The sequence below is a fragment of the Tursiops truncatus genome, chromosome 18 (genome assembly GCF_011762595.2).
Source record: "Tursiops truncatus isolate mTurTru1 chromosome 18, mTurTru1.mat.Y, whole genome shotgun sequence".
Taxonomy (NCBI): Eukaryota; Metazoa; Chordata; class Mammalia; order Artiodactyla; family Delphinidae; genus Tursiops; species Tursiops truncatus.
Window position 1 is genome coordinate 17,718,540 of NC_047051.1, and position 27,780 is coordinate 17,746,319.

Genomic DNA, 27,780 nt, shown 5'->3' on the forward strand with positions numbered 1-27,780 from the left:
ATAAGATGCTAGGCGCAAGAATAAAATACATATTTTCTAAAAATAAAAGTGTGGGGTTATGCTAGGGAATTGTGAGTAGGGAGAGGGTTCAGGAAGAAAGTAGTTTCATAGTCATTCAGTTGGGAATAGCTTCATAGAAGAAAGGTTGGTGAATTTTATAGAAAGTATGGACTAAACTTGAACAGGGCACCTGAGAAATTAGTGAATAAAGATCCAGGTGAAAAAGAAGAGATTAGATTAAGGAGTGAAGAGATGAGACTTCCAGGTGGCTTGTGGTGGTCTGAGAATATTTTTGTGGCAAAGAGTTGCTTGGAAACTTCTTGATATAGAGATCTGAAGGAATTTATTCTAGAGTAGAGTTAGGAGGTATAGCATGATTACAGGAATGGAAAAAAGGTGACTGGCAGTAATATGTAGAATTAATTCTGGAGGAATGGTACTGTTATCCCATATGTAGGAGGAATTTTCCCAAAAATTGAGATCGGGGATGGTCCTAACATGGAATGAGGATTTGAACCTCCTCCTCTTCCCTTGTTCTCTTCCTCTTCTGTGTGAAGCTCACAGGAGAGAAAAGGGATAACGCTTATCCTGAGGTTTATAGATGGAGGTAGGGGAGGGAGTAATTATCATGGACAGCAGTTCAAGGCTTGGGTAGGGTGAATGGATTTTGTAGCTACAACTAGGAAATACATAGTTCCATTTAGTAAATACTTAAAAATCAAACATGCAGGTAACTGCCATCCAGGTCAAGTTTTTCTTGCTCCTGTACACTTCAAAGATATGACATTTTCATCAGTGACAACTAATAATTATTTGAAAATTCTTAACACTTACTGAATGTTTACAGTCAACCTGTACCAAGTACTTTATATGGATTATTTATCTAGTCTTCACAGTCCTATAAAGTATGTATGTATTATTATCCACATTTACTTCCAAGGAAACTTGAAGCCTGCGGTTCTGAACTTACTAGCCCCAAGTCCTAGGTGGTTTAAGTGGCAGAGCCGAGACTTAAAGTGCAGCAGCATGACACTGAAGCCAGAACTCGTGCTCACTGTGCTTTACTGTCTCTTCACTGAGTGGAGCCTAAGACTTGGCTTGTATGGATGCACATCTGAAGGTTAATTAATGGGGAAAATATTTAATAAATCTTGACTATATCAGGGAAATTCCTATTTTGATATTTTAAAACCTTGCAAATAAAAACTTTTGTCATCCTATTTATCATTTGATTTATTTACCTTCTACTTTTTCACTTTTGCAAAGTTTCCTTCTTAGTAAGAAGCCAGTTCATTGGTTTCACTGAAAAATAAGAACCCATATCTTTGGCCTTAACACTTAAACTTTAGGCTTCAATTTCTAATACTAGGGATAAATAAATATCTTCTCATTTGTAAATTCATCTAGCACTACCAAACTTGCTTCTCTCTTTGGAACCTTTGTTGGTAAGAAATACTACCTAACTGTTCAAGCTTCAAACCTTATCCTTGACTTTGACTCCCTTCCTCCCTTCGTTCACTTTTCTGTGTTAGTCATCTGATGAGCCCTCATATTTTTACCTTTGTTACCAACCTTACCACCCTGCCCTAGTTTAGGCCCCTATCACTGTCTCCTATACAGGTGTGATAGTGCACCTGGTTTCCCTGTATCTTCCCTCCCCAGTGAACTTATGGATTGATCTTTCTGAAACCTTTTTGTGTTACTTCCCTGGCAAATCATCCCATTGCATTCAGGATAAAATTAAAGGTCCTTAGCATGCCTCACATAATTTCATAAAAAGGTCTGCCTTGGGCTTCCCTTGTGGCGCAGTGGTTGAGAGTCCGCCTGCTGATGCAGGAGACATGGGTTCGTGCCCCAGTCCGGGAGGATCCCACATGTTGTGGAGCGGGTGGACCCGTGCGTCATGGCCGCTGAGCCTGCATGTCCGGAGCCTGTGCTCCGCAACGGGAGAGGCCACAACAGTGAGAGGCCCACGTACAGCCAAAAAAAAAAAAAAGAAAAAAAAAGGTCTGCCTTTTCTACCTCACCTACTGCTTTTCTTATATTTCCTATATATTTTGTATTGCTATCCATGATAAAGTACTTGAGATGGGGCTGTAACCAATACGTTTCCTTCCCATGCCTTTATATATGCTGTTCTCCTGAATGCCTTCTTTTGCTATCTGTTTGGTGGGGCTCACTCTGGCAAACTCTTTCTTCACTCATACTCCTTCATATATCTCTGGAACACCAAGATTGCAGTTCTGCCATACCATGTCATTATAGTTCCAAAAAACCTTCAGAGGCTTCCCTGGTGGCGCAGTGGTTGAGAGTCCGCCTGCCGATGCAGGGGAAACGGGTTCGTGCCCCGGTCTGGGAAGATCCCACATGCCGCGGAGCGGCTGTGCCGGTGAGCCATGGCCGCTGAGCCTGTGCACCCGGAGCCTGTGCTCTGCAACGGGAGGGGCCACAGCAGTGAGAGGCTCGCGTACCGCAAAAAAAAAAAAAAAACCTTCAGAAATTCTCCACAGGGCCTTTCCTGACGAATAACATACTACAATCAGTCCCTATTTTTTCCCTTCTCTCTGTTTTTTTCTAAGTGAGTTTTCCTTTACCTCTTTGGGATAGGTTGCTGTGATGTACAACAAATTCTGTGTGTGTATTGCAGCTGTTAAAGTATGTGGTCTGTCAAGAAGCCCACTCATGGTAGGGACGTTGGGTCATTTAGACCAGTATATAAAATTTAATAAATACTCTTTAAAAGAGACTAGATAATGTACTTGGAGTGAAAGGTACAGTATTATTCTAAAATATTAATAATTTCTTTTGTTATTGACTTTATGGCATTGATACCGTTGCCTACAACCCTCCTTTGACAATCTCTTCTGCTATAATGTATTTATGTAACATAAACTAATTCTTGTTTGAATGATAAAGAGGAATGATGTTAGTTCATGCAGAATTCATGTTGGTTGATATTTGATTTTTACCAGCACATTAACTATTTAGCCCTCCCAACTAGCAGTAGTTGAACACAAGTAGTTGAAGTACAGAAACAGTTGAAAATAGCAAGCCCAGGAGTATGCCTCTTGGCTCCAATTAACCATATGTTCTGTCTTAAAGGTGCTGATTGCTCCAACCGTCTTGATATGTTTCCCTCTTTCTTCCTAATTTTGCAGAACATGAAGTTTTTCAGGAATCTATACGTCATATAGCAGGTACACTTATAATTATCTTTTCTCAAATTCACTGTCTGGACATATAATCTTTCCTGGTCCTTCTGCCTCATTGATTACTCTTCTTTGGTTGGCTTTGCTGGTTCTTCTTTCTTCCCATTGATGATAGGCATGCCTTGGGATTCTGTCCACAACTCACTTCTCTGTTGGCTTTTTCTTACCCACATTAGCAGTTCCCTTAGTTTTAACGGTCACTTCAGTGTGGGGAACATAAATCTGTTTTAATCATCTGCTGGAAATTAATCACATGAGCATCACATCAGCTTCTCAAGCTCAAAGTGTTTAAAGCCTTTGTTTTTTCTTTTTTCTGTTTATGGCATCATCACTCTCACTGTGACCTGAACTTGAAATTTGAGAGGTTTCTTGGACTCCTTCCTCATCTTCCGCATTCAGTCAGATGCCAGTCATGTAGCTTGAATCTCTGTGCTGTCTCTGGATTTGGGCCCTGCCTCTCTATTCCACTGCCTCCAGCCTACTTTCAGCCTTATTACTTATCATCTGGCAGTTTAAAAGTTGCCTCCAAAGTGGTGTTCTTCCTCCAGTTCATGAGATGTTTTAGTGAGCCTGATACCTGGTTATTTTTCAAGGTTCTGTGTCCGTCCCCCAGCCCCCATCCCCACACCTTTAAGCTCTAGCAACACTGAACTTCTTATATGCTTATACATAATCTGGAATCTGGCCCTCCCCTGCTTGCCAATTCTGTTTCTATTCTCAGGGTTATCCTGCTGACTGGAATATCCTTCCCTCCCTCCTGTTGCCTGGTTAATTCCTACCCCTCTTAAATACTCACCTCTGGATTTAGCTCTTCTGAGAAATCTTTCTGAATCTCCCTTCACCCCCCCAGGTTGTTAGGAAACTTTCTTCCCTCACTGTGGTTAGATAATATATTTTTATTATGTTTTATCTGTTTCTCCTATATGTACCTCCATTACCTAGTTCTTAGTACAGTGGCAGAGCAAAATAAGCACTAAAATATTTCTTAAATAAGTACCTTCATTGTAAGTACCACCAGCACAATAATTTTCCTAAAATATGCTTTTTAACTGAAACTTCTACTCTTTCAGTGCCTTTTTTTTTTTTACTGCTTCCCAAATGAAGTCCAAACTTTTTATTATGATAGGTAAAATATTGGGAGATTAAGACACATTTATAGAGAAATAATTTTTAAAATTTTCTTATATGTCAGTCATGACAATTTACTCCTGAAGACTTACATACTTCTCTAAAAAATAAGAGTGCATTCTTAAATAAATACCACATCACCCTGACACAATTAATCATTTCCTAATAACAGCTAATGTAATCTACATTTAAATTTCCCCAGTTGTCCTTTAACTTTTTTTTTTTTAACTTTTGGTTGTTAGAACCATGATTACACAAGATCTGATCACATTTGGTTATGTTTCTTAAATCTCCTTTAAGAGACTCCTCCTACCATGGTTTTTTTTTAACATCTTTATTGGAGAATAATTGCTTTACATTGTTGTGTTAGTTTCTGCTGTATAACAAAGTGAATCAGCTGTATGTATACATATATCCCCATATCCCCTCCCTCTTGCGTCTCCCTCCCACCCTCTCTATCACACCCCTCTAGGTGGTCACAAAGCACCGAGCTGATCTCTGTGTGCTATGCAGCTGCTTCCCACTAGCTATCTATTTTACCTTTGGTAGTATTTATAAGTCCATGCCACTCTCTCACTTCGTCCCAGCTTACCCTTGCCCCTCCCTGTGTCCTCAAGTCCATTTTCTACGTCGGTGTCTTTATTCCTGTCCTGCCCCTAGGTTCATGAGAACCTTTTTTTTTTTTTTTTTTTTTAGATTCCATATATATGTGTTAGCATACAGTATTTTTCTCTTTTCTGACTTTCTTCACTCTGTATGACAGACTCTAGGTCCATCCACCTCACTACAAGTAACTCAATTTCGTTTCTTTTTAAGGCTGAGTAATATTCCATTGTATATATGTGCCACATCTTCTTTATCCATTCATCTGTCGATGGGCACCTAGGTTGCTTCCATGTCCTAGCTATTGTAAATAGTGCTGCAGTGAACATTGTGGTACATGACTCTTTTTGAATTATGGTTTTCTCAGGATACATGCCCAGTAGTGGGATTGCTGGGTCATATGGTAGTTGTTTTTAGTTTTTTAAGGAACCTCCCTACTGTTCTCCGTAGTGGCTGTATCAGTTTACATTCCCACCAAAAGTGCAACAGGGTTCCCTTTTTTCCACACCCTCTTCAGCATTTATTGTTTGTAGATTTTTTTTTTAATTTTATTTTATTTATTTTTTTATACAGCAGGTTCTTATTAGTTATCTGTTTTATACATATTAGTGCATACATGGCAATCCCAATCTCCCAGTTCATCCCACCACCACCACCACCCCAATCCCTGCCACTTTCCCCCCTTGGTGTCCATACGTTTGTTCTCTACATCTTTGTCTCTATTTCTGCCCTGCAAACTGGTTCATCTGTACCATTTTCTAGGTTGTTTGTAGATTTTTTGATGATCGCCATTCTGACCGGTGTGGGGTGATTGTAGTTTTGATTTGCATTCCTCTGATGATAAGTGATGTTGAGCATCCTTTCATGTGTTTGTTGGCCATCTGTATATCTTCTTTGGAGAAATGTCTATTTAGATTTTCTGCCCATTTTTGTATTGGGTTGTTTGTTTTTTTGATATTGAGCTGCATGAGCTGCTTGTATGTTTTGCAGATTAATCCTTTGTCGGTTGCTTTGTTTGCAAATATTTTCTCCCATTCTGAGGGTTGTCTTTTCATCTTGTTTATGGTTTCCTTTGCTGTACAAAAGCTTTTAAGTTTCATTAGGTTCCATTTGTTTATTTTTGTTTTTATCTCCATTTCTCTAGGACCACCATGTTTTTTATTGTGGTAAAGTATACATAATATAAAATGTACCATTTTAACCTTTTAAGTGTACCATTCTGTGGCATTAAATACATGCACATCACTGTGTAACCATTCCCACTATCTGTCTCCAGAACTTTTTCATCTTCCCCAACTGAAACTCTGTCCCCATTAAACTAACTACATTTCCACTCTCCCCAGCCCCTGGCAACCTCTTTTCTTTCTGTACTTATGAATTTGACTCTTCTAGGAACATCACGTAAGTAGAATCATACAATGTTTCTCCTTTTGTGACTGACTTATTTCACTTAGCATAATATCTTCAAGGTTCATCCATGTTGCAGTGTGTGTCAAATTTTCCTTCCTTTTTATGACTGAATAATATTCCATTGTATGGATATACCACATTTTGCTTATCCATTTATCCACTGATGGATCCTTGGGTTGCTTCCACCTTTCTGCTGTTTTTTCCCCACCATTTAAAAAATGCTGTTAATTTGGCGAAGAAGAAATCAGGTCAGTTTCGTGTGTGTGTGTGTGTGTGTGTGTGTGTGTGTGTGTGTGTATTTATTTATTTATTTTTCTGTACGCTGGCCTCTCACTGTTGTGGCCTCTCCCTTTGCGGAGCAGAGGCTCCGGACACGCAGGCTCAGCGGCCATGGCTCATGGGCCCAGCTGCTCCGCGGCATGTGGGGTCTTCCCGGACCGGGGCACGAACCCATGTCCCCTGCATTGGCAGGTGGACTCTCAACCACTGCGCCACCAGGGAAGCCCCAGTTTCCTTATATTAAGTCAAGCCACATGAAATTGCCATTTTTGAGGTTCAAAACAGCCAAATATCAGCAGTTTCATATGGTTCAACCTATCAGACTGTCCTCATTACTGGATATGTCTTTCTCTTTGTGGTGTTGCTTAACTTGTTCCTCCTACTTCTTACGACTCTCTGAATTTTCTGTAAACTGGAGGTTAGTTTGAAAGGCTTAATTATCTTTAGTTTAAGTATTTTTGATTTAAATAAACCTTCAATTGGTGATGCTGTGTGCTTCAGAATATATCCCAATATTGATGTTAGACTGATCAGGCGGTTCAGATGATAAAGAGTAGTTTAATGTCATGATGTCAGAGTTACCATGTTTGGTGAAATGAATTTTAGTTGTTTGGGTGAAATATGATAAAGACTTGAATAACATTTGAAGTGAAAAAGTCACCTGACTTCTTGGGATCCAGTACAAGAGTTAGAAAGTGTATCTAGAAAATCTTTAACTTCAAAGTCAGTGATATTCTCTTTCCATGACTGATAGCATTCCTAAGTTGACTTTGTTTTCTTAGCATAAGGTTTGGCTATATTCTCATTTCCAAGTCTCTATTCCTTTACCTTCAAAGTAGAGCAGTATTAAATATGTAAGGAGGATGTAGCTATACTTCGTCATTTTGCCATTAAGAAAAAATTTGCCACAGCTTAGGATACGAACATTAACAATTAAAACATGGTAAAATGAATCATGACTATATTAACTTGGAATTAATCATTCTGAACTGTTGAGTTTTCTGGGTTATAAGTTTATTTGTTTACATACCAAATTTTCTTTTATTTTGAAATGCCAGTGTTTCTAAAAATGTCCTATGCATGTCTCTGCCTTCTTAAGTAGAATATAATTTAGTTATTTTCTTGGTTCTTGAGAATCATCGTTATGCATATGGCTATTACTTTTTGCTCTTATGTAAGTGATGCCTTCGAGTTCTTAGATTTGTCAGAATTTTGGCCTTGATTTCTGTGCTTATGGAGTTTTTGCTCTTCATAATTTTTTTTGCCTGTCATTCCCTTGCTCTTAGTCTGTCAGCTTTTTCTTTGATATTGTCAGCATGTTTACCTGTAGTAGCTCCTTTCTTTCCTTTTAGTTTGTTGCTTCATATAGTTTTTATCCTAGTGACTTAGATAACAGATTTATTAAACACTTATGTGTTTGTGCCAGGGAGGCATTGTTAATTCCGAAGACTGTAAATACGAATAATGCTGTCCTTGCTCTAGGGAAGTTCAGTTTGGTGGGAGAGACCGATATCTAAACATATGCTTAATGTGCAGTATGATCGTTCTGTGATATAGGTACATAATTTGCAAAGTACTATGAGAGCATGTAGAAAGGGAGTGACTATATCTGGGGGAATTGAGTAAGGTTACGCAGAAGATCACCCTTGAGCTAGGTCTTGAAGGAGGAGTTTGCCAAGACAGAAAGAAAAATAACATGAATAACGGTGACCAAGTCATGGAGTGTTGAAAGCATAGCATGTTCAAGCAACAGTTGATATGGTGATCTTTTATCTGTTCCCCTTTCTTTTGGAAACAGCATTCTCATTTCGCCTTTGGAAGCTACTCTTCTTCCATTGGATACCTCTTGGTGGAATTTTTCATCTAAATGCTCCTGCTTTTTTTGGTTAATTAAAGTGCTTCACTTTTTCTGGATAGTACAAAATAGGCCCATCAGATGCTGTCCCCTGGCATTTAAATCTTGAGTGAGCTGATACTGGGACCTAAGTGATTCATCCTGGCAGAAGTACTGTGAAGAAATCTTCCATTAATTTCTGCCACCTAGATCTTTGGAGTTGCTTTCATCCTGATTTTTTCATAGATCTGATTCTTTAGCTTTTCCTTTGGTTCTTTGAATTGTGCTGTATTTTTCCAGTAATTCTCCTGTCTCCCTGCTTCCCCTTGTATCTTAAATTAACTCAAATCTGTTTTTTATTGTTTGCAACATCTCTCTAATTTAAGGTGAAGACTGTCCTGGTTTGGTTAGGACTGAGGGAATTCTCAGGACACAGGACTTTTCAGTGTTCAGACCAGGAAAGTCCTGGGCAAACCTTAACAGATTGGGTACTCTAACTGAAACAGTTCGGAGTAAGGATAACAAGTTTTGGGAGCCAAACGTTGTTCAAATGGAAATATTCAGTATGCAGCTGAAAATAATGTGTGCAGAAATAGCTTGCTCCAGTTATTTTACTCAGAAGTTATCTGAATTCTGAACTAAGTGTGGGGGATAAAACAATGAAAATAATGATAATCAATGATTATCGATATCAATAATCAATGACTGTTGAGCACTTACTATGTACAAGGTACTGTGCTTATAAGAATAATCTTAAATAATCCTTACAAAATTGTCATTACACAGATGAAGAAAATGAGTTAAGTAATTTGCTTAACAATTTATTGACTGGAGATGTATTTACACGTCTTTTGTTATCCTAACTTCATCAACTGGAGATATACCAATACCTTTTTAGAGAGTGATACAATTAACATCACCATGCAAAGTTTTTAGAACTTAAAATTGATCAAGGCGTTCATTATACAACTTAATGATTGTTGTTATTCACATTTTGCTCCGTTAGGTTTTTGTTCCAACCTTGTGTATATTATAAATGCAATTTTCAAAAATGATGCATCGCGAAATTTTGAGTGAAGAAGACTTTTTCAGGTGAATTTTATGCAGGTACTTTCTCTGATTGTCTGAGCAACATATATACTGGTGTCTCAGAAGATGATAGTTCTTCAGAATATAGTTCTGATTCAGACAATGTGAATATTAGATGAAAAAAAGACAAAAAAACCTTAGTGATTGATTCTGATACGGAAAGTGAAAATGAAACTCATGGTGCTGGAGAATGCTCCTTTGTTTCTACAGAAGAGTGGATTGAAGATGACATTTCACAAAAATTAGAAGACTTTAATAGGTGTGTCAGGTATAGCTTTTTTTTTTTTTTTTTGCGGTACGTGGGCCTCTCACTGTTGTGGCCTCTCCCGTTGCGGAGCACAGGCTCCGGACACGCAGGCTCAGTGGCCATGGCTCACGGGCCCAGGCGCTCCGCGGCATGTGGGATCTTCCCGGACCGGGGCACGAACCTGTGTCCCCTGCATCAGCAGGCGGACTCTCAACCACTGCGCCACCTGGGAAGCCCCTAGGTATAGCTATTGAATGTGATAACCCTCAAAGTGTTAGTGAAATAGCAGAATTAATTTTTGGTAATGACTTCGTTGAGTTGGTCACTTCCCAAACAAACGTGTATCACCAACAGAATGAAAAATCATATAAAAAGTATGATAAGGCTTTACAATGAACTGATGTAACCAATAGTGAAATGAAGAAGTTTCTTGGATTAATAATTTTGATGGGACAGATAAAGTCACACTGGAAAGAATATCCCGACTGATCCCTTACTTGAAACACCTATCTTTCCAAAGATTATGACAAGAAGAAGGTTCAAACAAATAATGACATTTCTTCACTTTAATGATAACTTGGAAACTCCACTTCTGCAGGCAGAATTTCAAAAGTTAAGCCTCTTCTGGATTATTTTCTACCAAAATTTCAATCGATTTATATACCCAAACAAGAGCTATCACTTGAGGAGGCAATGATAAAGTGGAGAGGATGACTCAGATTCAAAGCCTGTAATACGGGATAACTTACAAAATGTGGAATTTTGGTCAGGATGGTTAGCAAAAGTGAAACTGGATATATATGCAACCTTGAGATTTACACAATTGAAGGAAAGAAACTGCAAGAAACAGTATTATCGGTCCTACAATCTTATCTTGGTTCGTGGCACCATATTTACCAAGACAGTTATTACAATAGTATGTCCACATCTGAAATATTGTTGAAAAATAAAATCAGTGTTTGTAGACTATAAAAGAGAATTGTGGTCTACCAAACCAGTTAAAGGAGAAATCTAAAAATCTACAGAGGGGAGAGATGACATTCTTACGGAAGGGAGAAGTGATTCTTCTTATATGGAAAGATGAGGCTAGTCCGCATGGTGACAACTATTCCTGAAGCCTCCGTAGCCTCTACAGGAAAGGAAGACAGGAGGACTGGCCATCAGATAACTAAGCCCACTTCTGTATTAGGGTATAATAAATGTATGAAAGGAGTTGATCAATCTGATCAATATCTGGCAAACTTCAATATCCTCCAGAAAACTCGAAAATGGTATAAGAAAGTGGGTTTCTATCTGAGCAATTGTGGTTTATTCAATGCGTTTAAAATTTATTGTAGCCTTAATGCACAGAATAAAGTGACTTACAAGCAATTTTTGTTAGCAATAGCTAGAGAATGGGTAACTGACTGTTCTGGTGAATGTAGTGGTAGTCCCGCACCTGGTCCTTCTTGTGGCATTTCTAAAAGAACCCCCCACTGGGACTTCCCTGATGGTGCAGTGGATGGGACTCCTGCTCCCAATGCAGGGGACCTGGGTTCGATCTCTGGTCAGGGAACTAGATCCCACATGCATGGTGCAACTAAGTTCGCATGCCGCAACTAAGGAGCCCTGGAGCCACAACTAAGGAGCCCACGTGCTGCGACTAAGGAGCCAGCGCAACCAAATAAATACATAAGTAAATATTTAAAAATAAATAAAGAAATAAATACAAAAGAGCCCCCTACAAAGATCCACCTTGTCGACTATCAGGTAAAATAAAAGAACATATTTTAGAGGAAATAATATCCACAGGACTAAAAAAAAAGTGCTGTCAGAAAGTGTAGAGTCTGTTATTCCAGGGGAAAGTGCAGTGAAACATGGTATGTTGTAATAGATGTTCTGTTCCCCTGCACAGAGGTGCCTGCTATCACACTCTAATGAAGTATTAGAATGCTTTAGTAAGACATGGACAAAGTTGTTGCAAAAAGTTGTTTGCAGAGTTGCAGAAAAAGTTGTTGATATTTACTCAAACATGGGTGTTTCAGTATTCACTTACAGAACAAATCGCTGCGCGCAGGAGTTAGTTTCTGCAAAAATACCCTGGTCAATAATTTGTTAAGAACGTATAGGCGAAACTGGCATTCAGTCCTAGATTTCGTACTTTAAAATCCTGTGCCCTGAATAACCATTCTCCTACTTTGCCTCAGGGTTCCTGCTCAAGGAAGACTAGTCTGGAAATGATGTAAAAGCAAACAAATAATTACTATAATGGAATTACGTAGAGAGTACAGTGGGCACATAGGGAAAGAGCGTGGGTGAGTCAGAAAAGGCTTCATGGAGATGATTGTGCCTAAGCTGAAGCTAGAAAAATGTGTAGTTATTTCTTTGGTAGTAAACCTTGGGTGGGCCTGGAAGTAAGAGACAGCATCATATGCTCTGGGGAACTAAATTCATTCAGTATTTCTTACAGGTGGAGTGATTAGAAAGTTGGAAAAGATAGGCTGGGGCCAGATTGTGAACAAGCTTTACTGTGGGGAAAATTTTAAATTGGTAAGTGGGTTTTGTGCATTGAGAACTATTGCTTTGGTTGTACTGTAGGAGATAGACTGGTGAGGGTGGGAAGAGAGCTTGGGAGGAACAGTTAGAAAACTCTTAGGGGTCTTAGAGATGGATGGTCTGACTAATAGCACTGGCATTGGGAGCCAAAGGCAGGAAGTTATCAGAACTATTTACTTGGTATGTTTTACGTTCTAGAACAGAGGTTAGCAAACTTCCTCTGTAAAGAGACATAATATTTTAGGCCTTGAGGACTGTACAGTTTATGTTACAACTGTTCAACTCTGCTGTGAGCATGAAAGCAGCAAACACAATAGGGAAACAAAGCTTATTTAAAAAATCAGGTGGAGGGCTGGATTTGGCTCACAGGCCCTATTTTGCCTACCCCTGTTCTAGGATGATGTGACCAATGGTGAAGGTTTGGAAAATAGTTTAAACAGAGATTAGAGCGTTTAAGAGAATATAGATAAGGGCTCGTAGGGGTAAGAAGAAAAGAGGACTAGGAGGAAAGAACCCCAGGAACCACATCATTTTAGAGGACTAGTGAGTGCCACTGAAGAATGAGTCTGTAGGAAGCTTACAGCAAAGAGTCGCATCAGAACTTTAGGGGAGGAACTTCCCTGGTGGTGCCGTGGTTGGGAGTCCGCCTGCCAATGCAGTGGACACGGGTTCGATCCCTGGTCCGGGAAGATCCCACATGCTGTGGAGCATCTAAGCCCGGCACCACGACGACTGAGCCAGCGCGCCTAGAGCCTGTGCTCCGCAACAAGAGAAGCCATCACAGTGAGAAGCCTCCGCACCACAACGAAGAGTAGCCCCCCACTCGCGGCAACTAGAGAAAGCCCGTGTGCAGCAATGAAGACCCAATGCAGCCAAAAAATAATAATAATAATTAAATTAAATTAAAAAAAGAACTTTAGGGGAGAAGAGTTTCCTGAAAAAGGGTTAACAGTTGCAGCATTAAATGCTGCAGGGGAGAGGTGAGAGGTATGATGAGGACCTGAAATAAGCTGTTCATTGTGGTTGGGGGCTGGTGATTAAATGGAAAACTCAGAGAGTGGTGGAGGCTGGGAGCTAGGTTATAATAGGGTGAGGAGTGAGTCAGAGTTGAGGTAGTAGATGGAACCAGTCAGTAGAAACTCAGTTTAAAAATTTGGTACTCATGGGAAGGAGGGACCACAGGTTAGCTTGAGGAGGAAGTATGCTTAAAAGAATTATTTTTGTTGTTTCTCGGTCGTTGAGAAGTATGGGATTGACTGCTGTTTGTGAAGAAACTGGAGCAAAACAGACTTACGGACCTGGCTAGAAAAGGAATAAATGATTGAGCCTGGAATACTGGGGAGCTGTTACAGATGTGAAGTAAGAGATATATGTTGTGGTTAGGTTTTGAAGGGGCCTCAGTTGGAAAGGACTTGGAAGAAATAGAGATAGAAGTAAGGATGGGCTGCAGTAGGGTATGGAAACTGGAACAGATTATGCCTGATGGCTTCTGTTTTCTCTGACAAAGTTATCTCCAGAGAATAAAGAGTCTAAGAGAGGTAATACTTGAAGAAAAGGTGTTTGGGGGAATGCAAAATATCTAGGAATGAAGGCCAAGCTGAGATAAGTACAGTCATCCCTTGGTATTGGTTGGGAATTGGTTCCAGGAGCCCCCTTGGATACCAAAATCTGTGGATGCTGAGTCCCTTTAAAAATGGTGTACGGGGCTTCCCTGGTGGCGCAGTGGTTGAGAGTCCGCCTGCCGATGCAGGGGACACGGGTTCGTGCCCCGGTCCGGGAAGATTCCACATGCCGCGGAGCGGCTGGGCCCGTGAGCCATGGCCACTGAGCCTGTGTGTCTGGAGCCTGTGCTCCGCAACGGGAAAGGCCACAACAGTGAGAGGCCCACGTACCGCAAAAAAAAAAAAAAAAAGGTGTATGTAATACAGTGAATACAGTTGGCCCTTAGAATCCAAGCAGACTGACAGTACTATAGTGTTATTTTGGTAATGGCTTTGAACAGTTTTCAGTTCATTGCATCAAATTTAGCTATGAAAGCATCATGGATTATAGTTAGAATTGTTAAGCCAAATATAAAGTGTAGAAATCATACTCACTTGAATCATTAAAAGATTGAGCTAGCAAGATGCAGAACTTTAGTCCAAACCCTTTTTCTCACAGATGGTGGAAACTGAAGGCGTAGAGAAATAATGAATATTGTCCACTCACCTAGTTGATAACCAGGTTTTCTTATTCTAGTACTTGGGTAACACAGCACACTTAAAAAGAAAAGCAATATTTTAGAAAACTTTGAAACATACAGTGGTAGAATAATACATGGAACTTCTGTATACCATTTTAAAATAGTTATAATTTTTGGCCAGTCTTGTTTCATTTCTTTTCCTACCCACTATTACCCTTCCCTGGAATATTTGAAGCAAATTCCAGATATCCTGTTTTATATATCAATATTTTAACATGTATGTCTAAAAGGTAAGTCTGATTCTGACAACAATTCCAGTGTGTGGATTTTTTTCCCCATACCAAGCAGTTCTCCGACACCAGCTGGGTTTCCTACAGTTCAGCTAAATTCTGATGCCACCTACCTGGAGATAGCGTCAGATTCCATGGGTTAAGGGTTCAGTCCTACAAGACTGCTCCCCACCCCCACCCCTGCTTGCCTTTGATCAACTGGCCATAAACCTCCTTGTGTTGGGTTACTTTGGCTCACAGACCCCGGGGAAACATTTTGCTTACTAGATTATCAGTTTATTATGAAAAGATACAACTCAGAAACAGCCAAATGGAAGAGGTGCATAGGGCAAGGTATGGGGGAAAGGAGCAGACCTTTCATGTTCTCTCAGAGTGCACCAGTCTCCAGCATCTCAGCGTGTTCACCAACCTGGAAGCTGTCCAGACCCTCACCTTCCGAGTTTTTATGGAGGCATGATTGATGAAATCGTGGGCCATTGGTGGTGGAACTCAATCTCTAGCCTCTCTACCCTCCCCCGAGTTTGGGGGGTGGGGCTAAAAGTTCCAACCCTCTCATCACAGGTCTGGCATCCACCCCCAACCTTAGGTTACCTGAGGTGATCCCAAAGTTGCCTCATTAACATAACAAAAGACACCTTCACTGTGCTCTACACTTAGGAAATCCCAAGAGTTTTAGGAGCTCTGTACCGGGAACAGTGGACAAACACCAACTGTATATTTCATATTATAAATCACAATATTGAGGTCAGACATATGATATTATTATACTTAAACAAAAACCGAGACCAGTAATTGTCATGTCATTAAATACCCAGTTAAAAACACACTTTTGATATGAAATTTCAAAGTAAAAATACCCACTATTATACTGCACATTTATAGACCAAAAGGAACCTTCTCGGTCAGTTGTTTGGGGTTGGGATGTGACATAGGAAATTAATATTTTAAATAATTTTTTCCTCTCCCCAACTAAGAAGAGAAGTAAAAGAATAATCCTGTCTCTCTCAAAATAGTTGATGATAACAGGTAGTTAATTTGTAACTTCCAAAGATGGTATACAAATTATTATAGAATGAGGAGACTTTATGAAACTAAAGCCTTTTTGAAATGAAGATGACTCTAATAAATGCTATACTTTGTAAGAAAGATGTTAAAACACTTTGTGTCTCTGAAACAGCTTGATGTATTCCAGTTTATTATACCTTGACTAAAAAAACACACAACAAAAAGTTTTCTTATTAAATGTAGAAGCGTTAAATTACAGAGAGACAAAGTGGGACACCAGTGAATTTGTGTTATAGACGCTTCCTTTGTTGAAATAGTGTATACTCTTTCTTTGCATTCCCTATCTTAGAATTGCGAAGGTAAATATCCAGTTTTCCAAACATCTTTGTGATGTTTTCAGAGGGTATTCAGGTAGACACTGTAGTCATTTTTCTTTATTTAAGATAACAGTAGAGAGACAGAGGTAGAAAGCTGAACAGAGAGAGTATGGAGGAAGGTAGCTGGACAGACATGGAAATAATTACATTGTGTAGTACATCTACATGTTCCTCTCAAAATTCAAATGTGCAAGAAAAAAGTAGGTAGCATGAAAAGGATGATCATGTTAACTAAGTATTGGGCTATATATATAGACGATAGAGATGCATACATAGATGATAAACAACCTAGCAGCTAGATGTTACACGATATTAATCTGTGTAGCAGAGTATCTTTGTAAATTTGAACTAATTTTGTTAATTTGAATCTAGTTCCATGAATATCATATATATGTATCTTGGTTTTGGAATAATGTATAATTAGGGACATTTATTGAGGCTTTTTTTCTTTTTAAACTTTGTAAAAATTTTTCATAACTTTAGCAACTGGTGTTTTAAACAAAAACATAGGCAGTAGATAGAATATTTGGGGAATGGTGCTGCATGACATTAATTTGTATACTAATTCATATTAGTTAATTATTCACTTCTTAGTTATACTTCTATTTATTCTACTTACTATTAAAAATTAAATATTTTAAAGGGGAAGAGAAGATGAAAATACAAATCATGATTCTAAATAAGAAAATTTTAACATTCAGATATATTCACAAATTTGGGGGAGAAAGATTATAAACTGGTAATTCCAGTTAAGGCCCTCATACTGTTTAATGATAAAATGCAGATTTATTCTTGTATGAGAATAAATTCTCGTTGCCTAAAATCCTTCGGTAGGGGTGACAGTGATTTAAAATGCTTCCTTAATCCCCTTGGACAATTTAAAGTTACTGTTATGGACTGTGGCTGGTAGCAGCAGTGTTTTCAGTTTTGTGCTGAATTCTGGGAACATTGTTTTTGATTGGAATAAAGGAATTGATACTTGGATGTTAGAGTTCTATAATGGCTGGACATTTTCTTTTGTTTTCTAAGTTTTGTGAACGTGGGGCTAATGCAAACTAACATTTTTGTGTATCCTTTGAAACATTGGGAAAGTGGAATATTTGAGAGTGTTGAGCTAAATCAAATTTTGGAATAGAGAGGGAGAAAGTACATGGTCTGTACAATGATTATGGTAAAGTTCAAACAGCATTGTCGGTGAACATGACAACGCAACTTTAAATTTAACATTAGCTGTTCAAACTACCATTTTTTTGTTATTGTGGAGTAGAGGGAAATAAAAATGAATGAAACAAGATCTCTGCCTTCAAGGGGTATTTAATCTAACAAATAAATACAGCTATAGGTAACTATAAGAGAGATTGTGATTGTTTAATAAAAGTAAAGGTGGTTTGGGAACATAGAGGAGGGACTGGCCTTAAAGATTTGACAGAGCTTTATAGTGGAGATTACATGAACTGGGAATGTTTCATGGTTTGAACAAGAATTGTAGGTTTGATATATGTATAGCTGAAACAATTTTTTTATTAAGCTCATTTCTTGATGACAGTGTATCGATGACCTTCCCTCTGGTTTGCTGCAGTGACCCAGAGCATTAGCACGAGGGTCTGTTAGATCAGTGTTTCTCATCTCATGTGTTGCCCTAGGGGTGGCCAGCCAGGGATCTGAGTGGTGGAGCCCTTGCGGTCTTGTCCCTTAATCTCAGTCTGCTGTACAAATATTTGTGTGTGTGTGTGTGTGTGTGTGTGTGTGTGTGTGTGTGTGTGTGTGTGTGTATGTGCATGCGCTATGATGTGAAAGAGGCTGGGAAGCGCTATTTCAGATTACTTCACACTTCTCTTCTGGTAATAAGTTCTTTAGTATATTGTTTAGCTTTTGTGAAAAACAGCTAGAATATTTTCATAATAAGAACACATTCTGGATAAATTGTATTAGGTACCAGTGCAGACAGAATCTTCTAGTAAACTAGACATTAGCTCCATGCAGTGATTAGGGGGCCCTACCAGGTTTTTTAATTCTCAGATTTGTATTTGTGAACATGATGGCATTAAGTGAGGATATGATGTTTGTGGTCATGACTACACTTTAAATATAATGTGACCAAAATATTCCTCTGTATGCTTTTCTTCTGGTAAACATAGTAGGTACTGGACCTATTTCTGAGAAAACTATACTCCTCTCAGCAGAACAGGTACTTGGGAGGAAGGGAAGTTGGGCAAATTTGCTTACAGTAGGAACAGCCTTGAAAGGAAGTCCAAAGGCCCCTCCCAGCAAGAGGCAGAAAAGGGAGAAGCAGAAGACAAACTTAGTTTATAAGTTCTGAGTTTATAACGCAGAAGAAACCAGGCATCTGGACACCCAGGCCTAGGTGTTACAGGAGTGCCCTAGTTGTGAATGCTGCCAACTGTTGAATTCAGGATATAGCTGTAGATTTGGGGGGCTAGTATGGCTTGAAATACCCTCCTCCCACCTCCCCCCCACCCCCGTTGTACTGAAGAGGAGAAATAGGAATCCCAGCTTTCTTCTTAGTGAAGGGGACTAAGATGGTGGTAGCAAAGGGATAGTTTTGGTGCTACAGACTTTCGGAATATGGTTACTTTTTGTTTGTTTGTTGTGGTTTTTGTTAGTGAAGTAGAAGATATCTGGTGTCTTGGTATTATAGGATCTGAAGAAGGACTCAGCACCTTCCTACACTTCTTTTTCAGTTCCTCTGCCTAGTAAACTTCAATAATGTCATTTTGGCTATATAACAGTACTGTAAATAAAATCACTTTATATAAAATAAATAAGCATAGCATTAAGTGTCATATAAACATTAGTGTATGTTTTATTTATTTATAACCCTGTTGTGGGTTAGTTATTGACGGCTTATAAATTTTTTGAATTACAGGGAATATTTATCAACTGCTACAGTGGTGATAAGAAACAGATCCAGTGCACAATATAGTATTACTAGGAGAAAAAAATTAGACTGTTATTGGTAATTATATATTATAGAAAAGTAAATCTTTGAGGCAATTTAATTTAGGAAGGGTTTTAAATAATTTGAGTACTTCTCAGTAATGAACTGATTTTAAATTACAGGGGTAATACACATATTGATAATATAAATTAAAAGGAGAAAATGACACATGTCACCCACACCTGCCACCTCTCTTCCTGCAAGTAACAACTGCTTTTAATAAACTTTGCTTAGGTATATTTATCCATTTTAAGTGTTTAGCTTGATGAGTTTTGACAAATAATTACTCCCTTGTAAGCACCATCACAATCAAGATGCAGAATATTTCTGTCCCCCTCAAAAGTTCCCCCATGTCCCTTTTTTAAAAAAAATCAGTTAATTAATTTTTGGCTGTTTTGGGTCTTCATTGCTGCACGCCGGCTTTCTCTAGTTGCGTCGAGCAGGGGCCATCCTTCGTTCTGGTGCTCAGGCTTCTCATCGCGGTAGCTTGTTGCAGAGCATGGGCTGTAGGCGTGCGGGCTTCAGTAGTTGTGGCGCACGAGCTCAGTTGCCCTGCGGCATGTGGGATCTTCCCAGACCAGGGCTTGAACCCGTGTCTCCTGCATTGGCAGGTGGATTCCTAAACCACTGTGCCACCAGGGAAGCCCCCCACCATGTCCCTTTGCAGTCAGTCCTCCTTTTCCCCCAGCTGCAGGCAAATACTAGTGTGCTTTCTGACATTATAGACTAGTTTGCCTTTGCAACAGTTTCATATAATGTAATCACAATACATACTCCTTTGTGTCTGGCTTTTTTGTTTGTTTAATATAACATTAATATCATTTTGTAAATCAAACTTCTTCTCAAGTGTGACTTAATACTGAGATATTGGGCTGGCCAAAAAGTTCGTTCGTCTTTTCCTGTCCACTGTTACAGAAAAACCTGAACGAACTTTTTGGCCAACCCAACATATTTATATTCCAAAATGCTAAAGGATGGTTTTCCTTCATTTCACACAACACTCCCCAATTCTTCTCTTAACGTCTCTGCCAGATGATCATCAAGTTTCTCCCATTAATGAGGGTCTCACAACCACAAGAGGCACTCATTTTGACAGTTCCAAATGATTTATAGTCCCTTTATGGATAAAACTGATACACAGTCTATTTGACATAAAATTCCTTCCCCACAACTTCCTCCTGGCATTTCCAAATACTGTACTCTGGATTTTCACATCATGAATCGGTTTTAATATCTACAAGGCAATTCCAAAAGCACCTTTAAAAAATAAAAATAAATCAAGCGGTTAATTTAAAAAAAACAAAAAAACCCCAGAACTAACAAACAAACAAAAAAATATTGGTTTGTTTACTTGGAGTTAATTCTTTTAAATTGCCGACCCATATTCCATTGTATGAATATATCACAATTTGTTTATCCATTCACTTGTTATTGGATATTTGGGTTCTTTCCAGTTTTGCACACTTATGAGTAAAACTGCTATGATATTTGTTTACAAGCCTGTGTGTGTGTGTTTTCTTTGGATAAAGACCTGGGAGTAAAATGGCTTGGTTATATGGTAAGTATGTCTTTAAATTTATAGGAAACTTTGAAACTCATTTCCAAAGTGGTTGTAGTATTTTACATTCATATCAGCAGTATATGAGTTCCAGTTGCTCCACATCCTCACCAGTATTGGCAGTCCTTTAAATTGTTGTCATTTTAGTGAGTGTATAGTGGTGTCTTGTTATAGTTTTAATTTACATTTTTCTCCTGTGTTTCCTTCTGAAATTTGTTAGTTTCACCTGTTACATTTAGGTTTATAATTCATTTTGAATTAATATTTGATATACTCTTAGATAGGGGTTGATGTTTTTCCAGCACTCATTGAATAACTTTGGTACTTTTGTTGAAAATCAGTTGATCGTATAGGTATGGATCTATTTCTGACCTCCATTCAGTTTTATTGATCTGTGTGTCTATCCTTATGCCATTACCTCACTGTCTATTACTGGAACTTTATAGTAAGTCTTGAAATCAGCTGATGTAAATCTTCTAACTTTGTTCCTCCTTTCAGGATTGTTTTGGCTACATAACAGACATCTGTATATCATTCATGCAACAGCAGCAGAATACACATTCTTCTCAAGTTCACATGGAATATTCTACAGGATAGATCATGTTACATTAGGCCATAAAAGAAGTCTCAATAAATTAAAAAAATATATTAAAATCATACTAAATATGTTCTCTGACCACAGTGGAATACAATTAGAAATCAATAACAAAGAAACTTGGAAAGTTCACAAATAATGTGGAAATTGAATAACACATTCTGAGTAACCAGTGGGTCAAATAAATCGCAAGGGAATTAGAAAACACTTTGAGATGAATGAAAATGAAAACACAACATATCAAAATTTACTGGATGAAGCTAAAACAGTACTCAGGAAAATTTATAGCTGTAAATACTTACATTAAAATAAAAAGTATAGGGACTTTCCTCGTGGCACAGTGGTTAAGAATCTGCCTGCCAATGCAGGGGACCACGGGTTCGATCCCTGGTTTGGGAAGATCCCATACATGCCGCGTAGCAACTAAACCCGTGTGCCACAACTACTGAGCCTGTGCGCCTAGAGCCTGTGCTCCGCAACAAGCCACTGCAATGAGAAGCCCACACACAGCAGCGAAGAGTAGCCCCCACTCACCGCAACTAGAGAAAGCCCGTGCACAGAGACGCAGACCCAACGCAGCCAAACATAAATAATAAATGAATAAATAAAAATAATAAATAAAAAAGTATAACTGAAATGAAATAGAAGAGAAAAACAATAGAGAAAATCAATGAAACCAAAAGTTGTTTCTTTGAAAGTATCAACAAAATTCACAAACCTTTAGCTAGACTGATGAAAAAATTACCTTACAGAAATAAAACAGATACTAAGAGAATACTGTGAACAATTATAAGCCAGCAAATTACATAACCTAGATGAAATGGAAAAATATCTAGAAAGACACGTACTACCAAACTGACTCGAGGAAATAGAAAATCGGAATAGACTTTGTAGCAAGTAAAGAGATTCCATTCATAATCATAAAACTTCCCACAAAGAAAAGCCCAAGACCAGAAGGCTTCACTGGTGAATTCTACTAAATGTGGTATAGCCATTCAATGGAATATTATTCAGCAGCAAAAACAAGTACTGACATATGCTACAACATGGATGAATCTCAAAATCATTATGCTAAGTAAAGAAGTCAAACCAACAGAAGGCCCACATATTATGATTCCATTTATATGAAATGGCCAGGCAGTCAGATTCATAGATACAGAAAGTAGATTTGTGATTGCCAAGGGATATAGAGTAGGTATATGGGGAATGAATGATAAAGGGTATGTGGGTTTTTTTGTGGGAGGAAAATGTTGATGGTTGCACAACTCTAAATATATTGAAACCCACTGAACTTACATTTCAAAGGTGAATTTTATGATATGTGAATTATATCTGAATAAAGCTATTACTAAAGAAAAAGGCAAATTATGCCTAATACTAGCACAAATTACCTTGCTTAATGAAGGCATTCAGAATGGAAAACTGCATGTAATAAGAGTAACATGGCGTTCTGTCTTCCAGTAATGCTGCAGTACCTTAGAGTTATTGAACAACTATAAACTCTGGACAAAATATATATATATATATATATATATTTTTTTTTTTTTTTTTTTTTTTTTTTTGCGGTACACAGTTCTCTCACTGTTGTGGCCTCTCCCATTGCGGAGCACAGGCTCTGGATGCACAGGCTCAGCGGCCATGGCTCACGGGCCCAGCCGCTCCGCGGCATGTGGGATCTTTCCGGACTGGGGTACGAACCCACGTCCCCTGCATCGGCAGGCGGACTCTCAACCACTGTGCCACCAGGGAAGCCCCCTGGACAAAATATATTAAAATTTTCACTTAAAGGTACTGGAGAGTGATCAAAAGCAGGCAGAAACTGGAGGCGAGCCGATTCTTAAAACATAACCATCTGATGAAATTTGTGAGTTTGTGGGTTTTAGTAAGAGGGTCACTCTATAATCGTCCCACTTCTTGGTGCAGAATACTACAGCCTTATTGGCTCAAAGTATAAGAGTACAGAGTTCCAGGCTGACAAAACAGCCAGAAATCCTGGAAGATCAGGAGCTATAAAGAGAGTGAGTCCTAAAATTTGATTGTAAGATCTGCCCAAATGCTTGGCAATCTGCTGTATTATGCATGCACGTGTGGTGTGCACACGTGCACGCACGCACACACACATGCACAAATGCTGGGCCATTTAGTTTAAGTTGAGTAGTAGAACATTAATTCTATATAGATTGTTTAAAGTTAAAGATTCAAATTGTAATCCCTAGTGAGAAAACTAATAAAAAAATAAAAAGGCAAACCTAAAAGGCTAGTAGAGCAATCAAACAGAATACTAAAAAAAATTGATTAACCTAAAAGAAGGCAGGCAAGTGGGAATAGAGAAACAGACAAAAAATAGATGAGACAATAGAAAACAAAAATAGGACAACAAATGCCTAATTTCAGCCCCATCAATAATTACATTAAATATAAATGAACTAAAGTACTCTAATTAAAAGGCAGAAATTGTCAGACTGGATTAAGAAGCAAGACCCAACTATATACTGCCCACAATAGCTGCATTTTATTTTTATTTATTTTTTGGCTGTGTTAAGTCTTCGTTGCTGTGTGTGGGCTTTCTTTAGTTGCAGTGAGCGAGGGCTACTATTTGTTGCGTGCACAGGCTTCTCATTGTGGTGGCTTCTCTTGTTGTGGAGCAGGGCTCTAGGCGCGCAGGCTTCAGTAGTTGTGGCTTGTGGGCTCTAGAGCACAGGTTCAGTAATTGTGGCTTGCGGGCTTAGTTGCTCTGTGGCGTGTGGGATCTTCCCGGACCAGGGCTCGACCTCATGTCCCCTGCATTGGCAGGTGGATTCTTAACCACTGTGCCACCAGGGAAGTCCCAATAGCTGCATTTTAAATATAAAGATACAAGTAGCTTGAAAGTAGAAAGATGAAAAATGATAATAGAGGTATGTACATTTTGGACTTTGATTTAGGTTATATATAAGGTAAATATGTTTGCTTTTAGTACTCACATTGATATTTGATGAGTTACTAAAGCATAAGTTTGAATGAATGGCTTATATATGTACACCTACTTTGTAGAGTACGTAACAAATCGTATTTCGTAGACATCATGAAGGACCATTTACTGCAAATACTTTCACTGTACTGTCCCAGGGAGATAGGTCATGGTATCTTCATTTCTTAAATAAGGAATCTGGAGTTCAGAGAGGTTAAGTAATGTGCTCAAGATCACATAACTAGTGGCATAACCATTCAGGTACTCTTTCCATTGCATCACTCTTGTAGCTTTAATACCTTAAATAGGTACATAGAAATATGGTTTTTTAATAGTTTGAGTCATATTCACTAAGGCTTATTTTTTTAAAAGCAGCTCTTTGAGGTATAATTAACATACAATAAACCGCACATATTTAAAGTACACGTTTGATAAGCTTTGACATGTATATTCTCATGAACCCATCACCACAGTTAAGATATTGAATATATTCATAATGTGTAACAATTCTCCTTTCTCTGTTTTGGGTAGCATTCTTGCATTAAATTATTTCCTGGTATTGCTCTAAAATATAAAACTCTTTGAAACATAAAGACCTATTGTCTAGTCCTATCTTTCCAGCCCTCTTGTGTTAATCAGGAGAACTTACGTTTTAAAGGAATCCCATTGCAAAGTTATCTGTAAAGTGAAAAATTTGCTCAGTTTTTTAAAATGCTAACTGAGTACTGGCACAAAAACAGAAATGTAGATCAGTGGAACAAGATAGAAAGTCCAGAGATAAACCCACGCATATATGGTCACCTTATACTTTGATAAAGGAGGCAAGAATATACAATGGAGAAAAGACAGCCTCTTCAATAAGTGGTGCACAGCTACATGTAAAAGAATGAAATTAGAACACTCCCTAACACCATACACAAAAATAAACTCGAAATGGATTAAAGACCTAAATGTAAAGATAGACACTATAAAACTCTTAGAGGAAAACATAGAATACTCTATGACATAAATCACAGCAAGATCCTTTTTGACCCACCTCCTAGAGAAATGGAAATAAAAACAAAAATAAACAAATGGGACCTAATGAAAATTAAAAGCTTTTGCACAGCAAAGGAAGCCATAAACAAGACAGAAAGACAACACTCAGAATGGGAGAAAATATTTTCAAACAAAGCAACTGACAAAGGATTAATCTCCAAAATTTACAAGCAGCTCATGCAGCTCAATATCAAAAAAACAAACAACCCAATCCGAAAATGGGCAGAAGACCTAAATAGACATTTCTCCAAAGAAGATATACAGACTGCCAACAAACACATGAAAGGATGCTCAACATCACTAATCATTAGAGAAATGCAAATCAAAACTACAATGAGGTATCACCTCACAGTGGTCAGAATGGCCGTCATCAAAAAATCTACAAACAGGGGCTTCCCTGGTGGCGCAGTGGTTGAGAGTCCGCCTGCTGATGCAGGGGACACGGGTTTGTGCCCCAGTCCGGGAAGATCCCACATGCCACGGAGCGGCTGGGCCCGTGAGCCATGGCCGCTGAGCCTGCGTGTCCGGAGCCTGTGCTCTGCAACGGGAAAGGCCCCAACAGTGAGAGGCCCGCGTACCACAAAAAAACAAAACAAAACAAAAAACCCAAAAACTCTATTATAGGTAATGTGCAGATACCAAAAATATAGTCTTAAGTCTCCTAAGAAATTCAGTAATAGAGATATCAGAGAGTGACTATAAAATAAATACTTAATTTAATTTAATTTATTTAAAAAAATTAATTTGTTTTATTTATTTTTGGCTGTGTTGGATCTTTGTTGTGCACAGGCTTTCTCTAGTTGCGGCAAGCAGGGGCTACTCTTCACTGCACGGGCTTCTTATTGTGGTGGCTTCTCTCGTTGTGGAGCGCGGGCTCTAGGCACGTGGGCTTCAGTAGTTGCAGCACACGGGCTCAGTAGTTGTGGCTCATGGACTCTAGAGCCCAGGCTCAGTAGTTGTGGCGCCCAGGCTTAGTTGCTTCGCGGATATGGGATCTTCCCGGACCAGGGATTGAACCTGTGTCCCCTGCATTGGCAGGCAGATTCTCAACCACTGTGCCACCAGGGACGCCCTAAAATAAATATTGTAAAATGATTGAATCATTGAAGGAGGAATCAGAAGCATTAAGGAAAAAACAAGATACTACCAAAGTAGATTAGGAGTATTTGAAAAGGAATTTCAGCTAGAAATGAGAAATAAATCATTGACATTAAATACTCAGTGGACAGGAGAAGTGGTAGGATTAAAATTGGAAATGCTGATTACAACCTGTAGAAAAGGGAAATGAACATAGATGACTATACTTTGTGATACAAACTGTGCCAAGTTCTTTTGTAAGTATTCATTTTATCTAATTCTCAGAACCACTTTTTGAGTTTGTTTAATATCCCACTTTAAAAGAGTACTTTTGTCTACAGGTAGGGTAAAAACAGTAGGTGAAGCAAGATCAGTGAGGAAAATGATGAACTCAGTTTTGAATATGTTAAGGAACTTGTGGGATGTTTTGGGAAGTGATCCAGAAGACACTGCAGCTCAGGAGAGAGCTGGGCTTAAAGTTTTAAGGTGCTTAAATTCTGAAAGTTGTTGGACTAGCAGAATATACCAAAATTTGTGTATTTACAAATACAGTGGTTTATTTAAAGGATGCTGGCTAAAGGGAACTACAGTTGAAGGGATGATTCAAGCCTGACATCTGGAATTTACTGTCCATGTTGGCTGCCTTTTCATCTCAGAAATTAAGCCTCCTTACAGATAGTCCCTCCCTGTCCTCATCACACATTTTATTCATTTCTCATGAGTAGCGGCTTAAAAAAAATTTAGTTTTAATATAAACTATCATAAACTGGTAGGGATAATTCCTTTAACTTCATTTTAAACTAATTTGATATTTTCTTGGGGGATTATCCTTGAATGAGGTCTTCACATATGATTAGTAGTACTGTTTTAACAGTTTATCAGTCAAAAGTAATGGTTCGTTAATCAAGACTGTGTGGCACTGGTGTAAGGAAAGGCGTATAAATCAATGGAATATAATTAAGAATCCAACAATGAACTTACATTTACAGTAAATTGATTTTTCAACAAGGGTGCCAGAGCAGTTCACCAGGGGGAAAAAAATAGTCTTTTCAACAAAAGGTGTTGGGACAACTGAGCTGGACATCCTCATGTAAAGGAATGAAGTTAGGCCTCTACCTCACACTGTTAACTCAAATGGATCAAAGACCTAAATGTAAGATCTAACATATTAAAAACTGTAGAAGAAAAAAAGTAGGTGTAAATCTTTGTGACCTTGGACCAGGCATTAGTTTCTTAGGGACAACATCAAAAGCACAGGCAATCACATAAAAAATAGATAAACTGTATTTCATTAAAGTAAATATTTGTGCTTCAAGGGAGGTCATCAAGAAAGGGAAAGAGATCATCAAGAAAAGAAACCCACAGGGCTTCCCTGGTGGCGCGGTGGTTGAGAGTCCGCCTGCCGATTCAGGGGA

At 38.6% G+C, this 27,780-nt stretch overlaps 2 protein-coding genes across 9 annotated transcripts in view; both read left to right on the top strand.

Annotated features, from left to right (window-relative positions):
• Window positions 1-27,780, top strand: part of SPRYD7 (SPRY domain containing 7) — a 143,747-nt gene that overhangs the window by 96,050 nt on the left and 19,917 nt on the right. For 3 of the 5 annotated variants that reach the window (XM_019936632.3, XM_073795153.1, XM_073795152.1), the window contains one exon: window positions 3,159-3,197. The exons of 1 other annotated variant lie outside the window; for it this stretch is intronic. The gene's annotated coding sequence lies outside the window, so the exon portion shown is untranslated. Of the gene's footprint in view, window positions 1-3,158; window positions 3,198-6,084; window positions 6,107-27,780 lie in introns of all 5 variants that reach the window. One more of the 5 variants, XM_073795154.1, reaches the window with a different exon arrangement.
• Window positions 1-27,780, top strand: part of KPNA3 (karyopherin subunit alpha 3) — a 91,373-nt gene that overhangs the window by 2,815 nt on the left and 60,778 nt on the right. Inside the window, exon 1 of one of the 4 annotated variants that reach the window (XM_073795144.1) lies at window positions 3,159-3,197. The exons of 1 other annotated variant lie outside the window; for it this stretch is intronic. Coding sequence is in view for 2 of the 3 variants with exons in the window: in XM_019936626.3 (XP_019792185.1) it covers window positions 13,652-13,693 (42 nt within the window). In the remaining variant the exon portion in view is untranslated. Of the gene's footprint in view, window positions 1-3,158; window positions 3,198-6,084; window positions 6,107-13,636; window positions 13,694-27,780 lie in introns of those variants that run through there. 2 more of the 4 variants (XM_073795143.1, XM_019936626.3) reach the window with 2 other exon arrangements.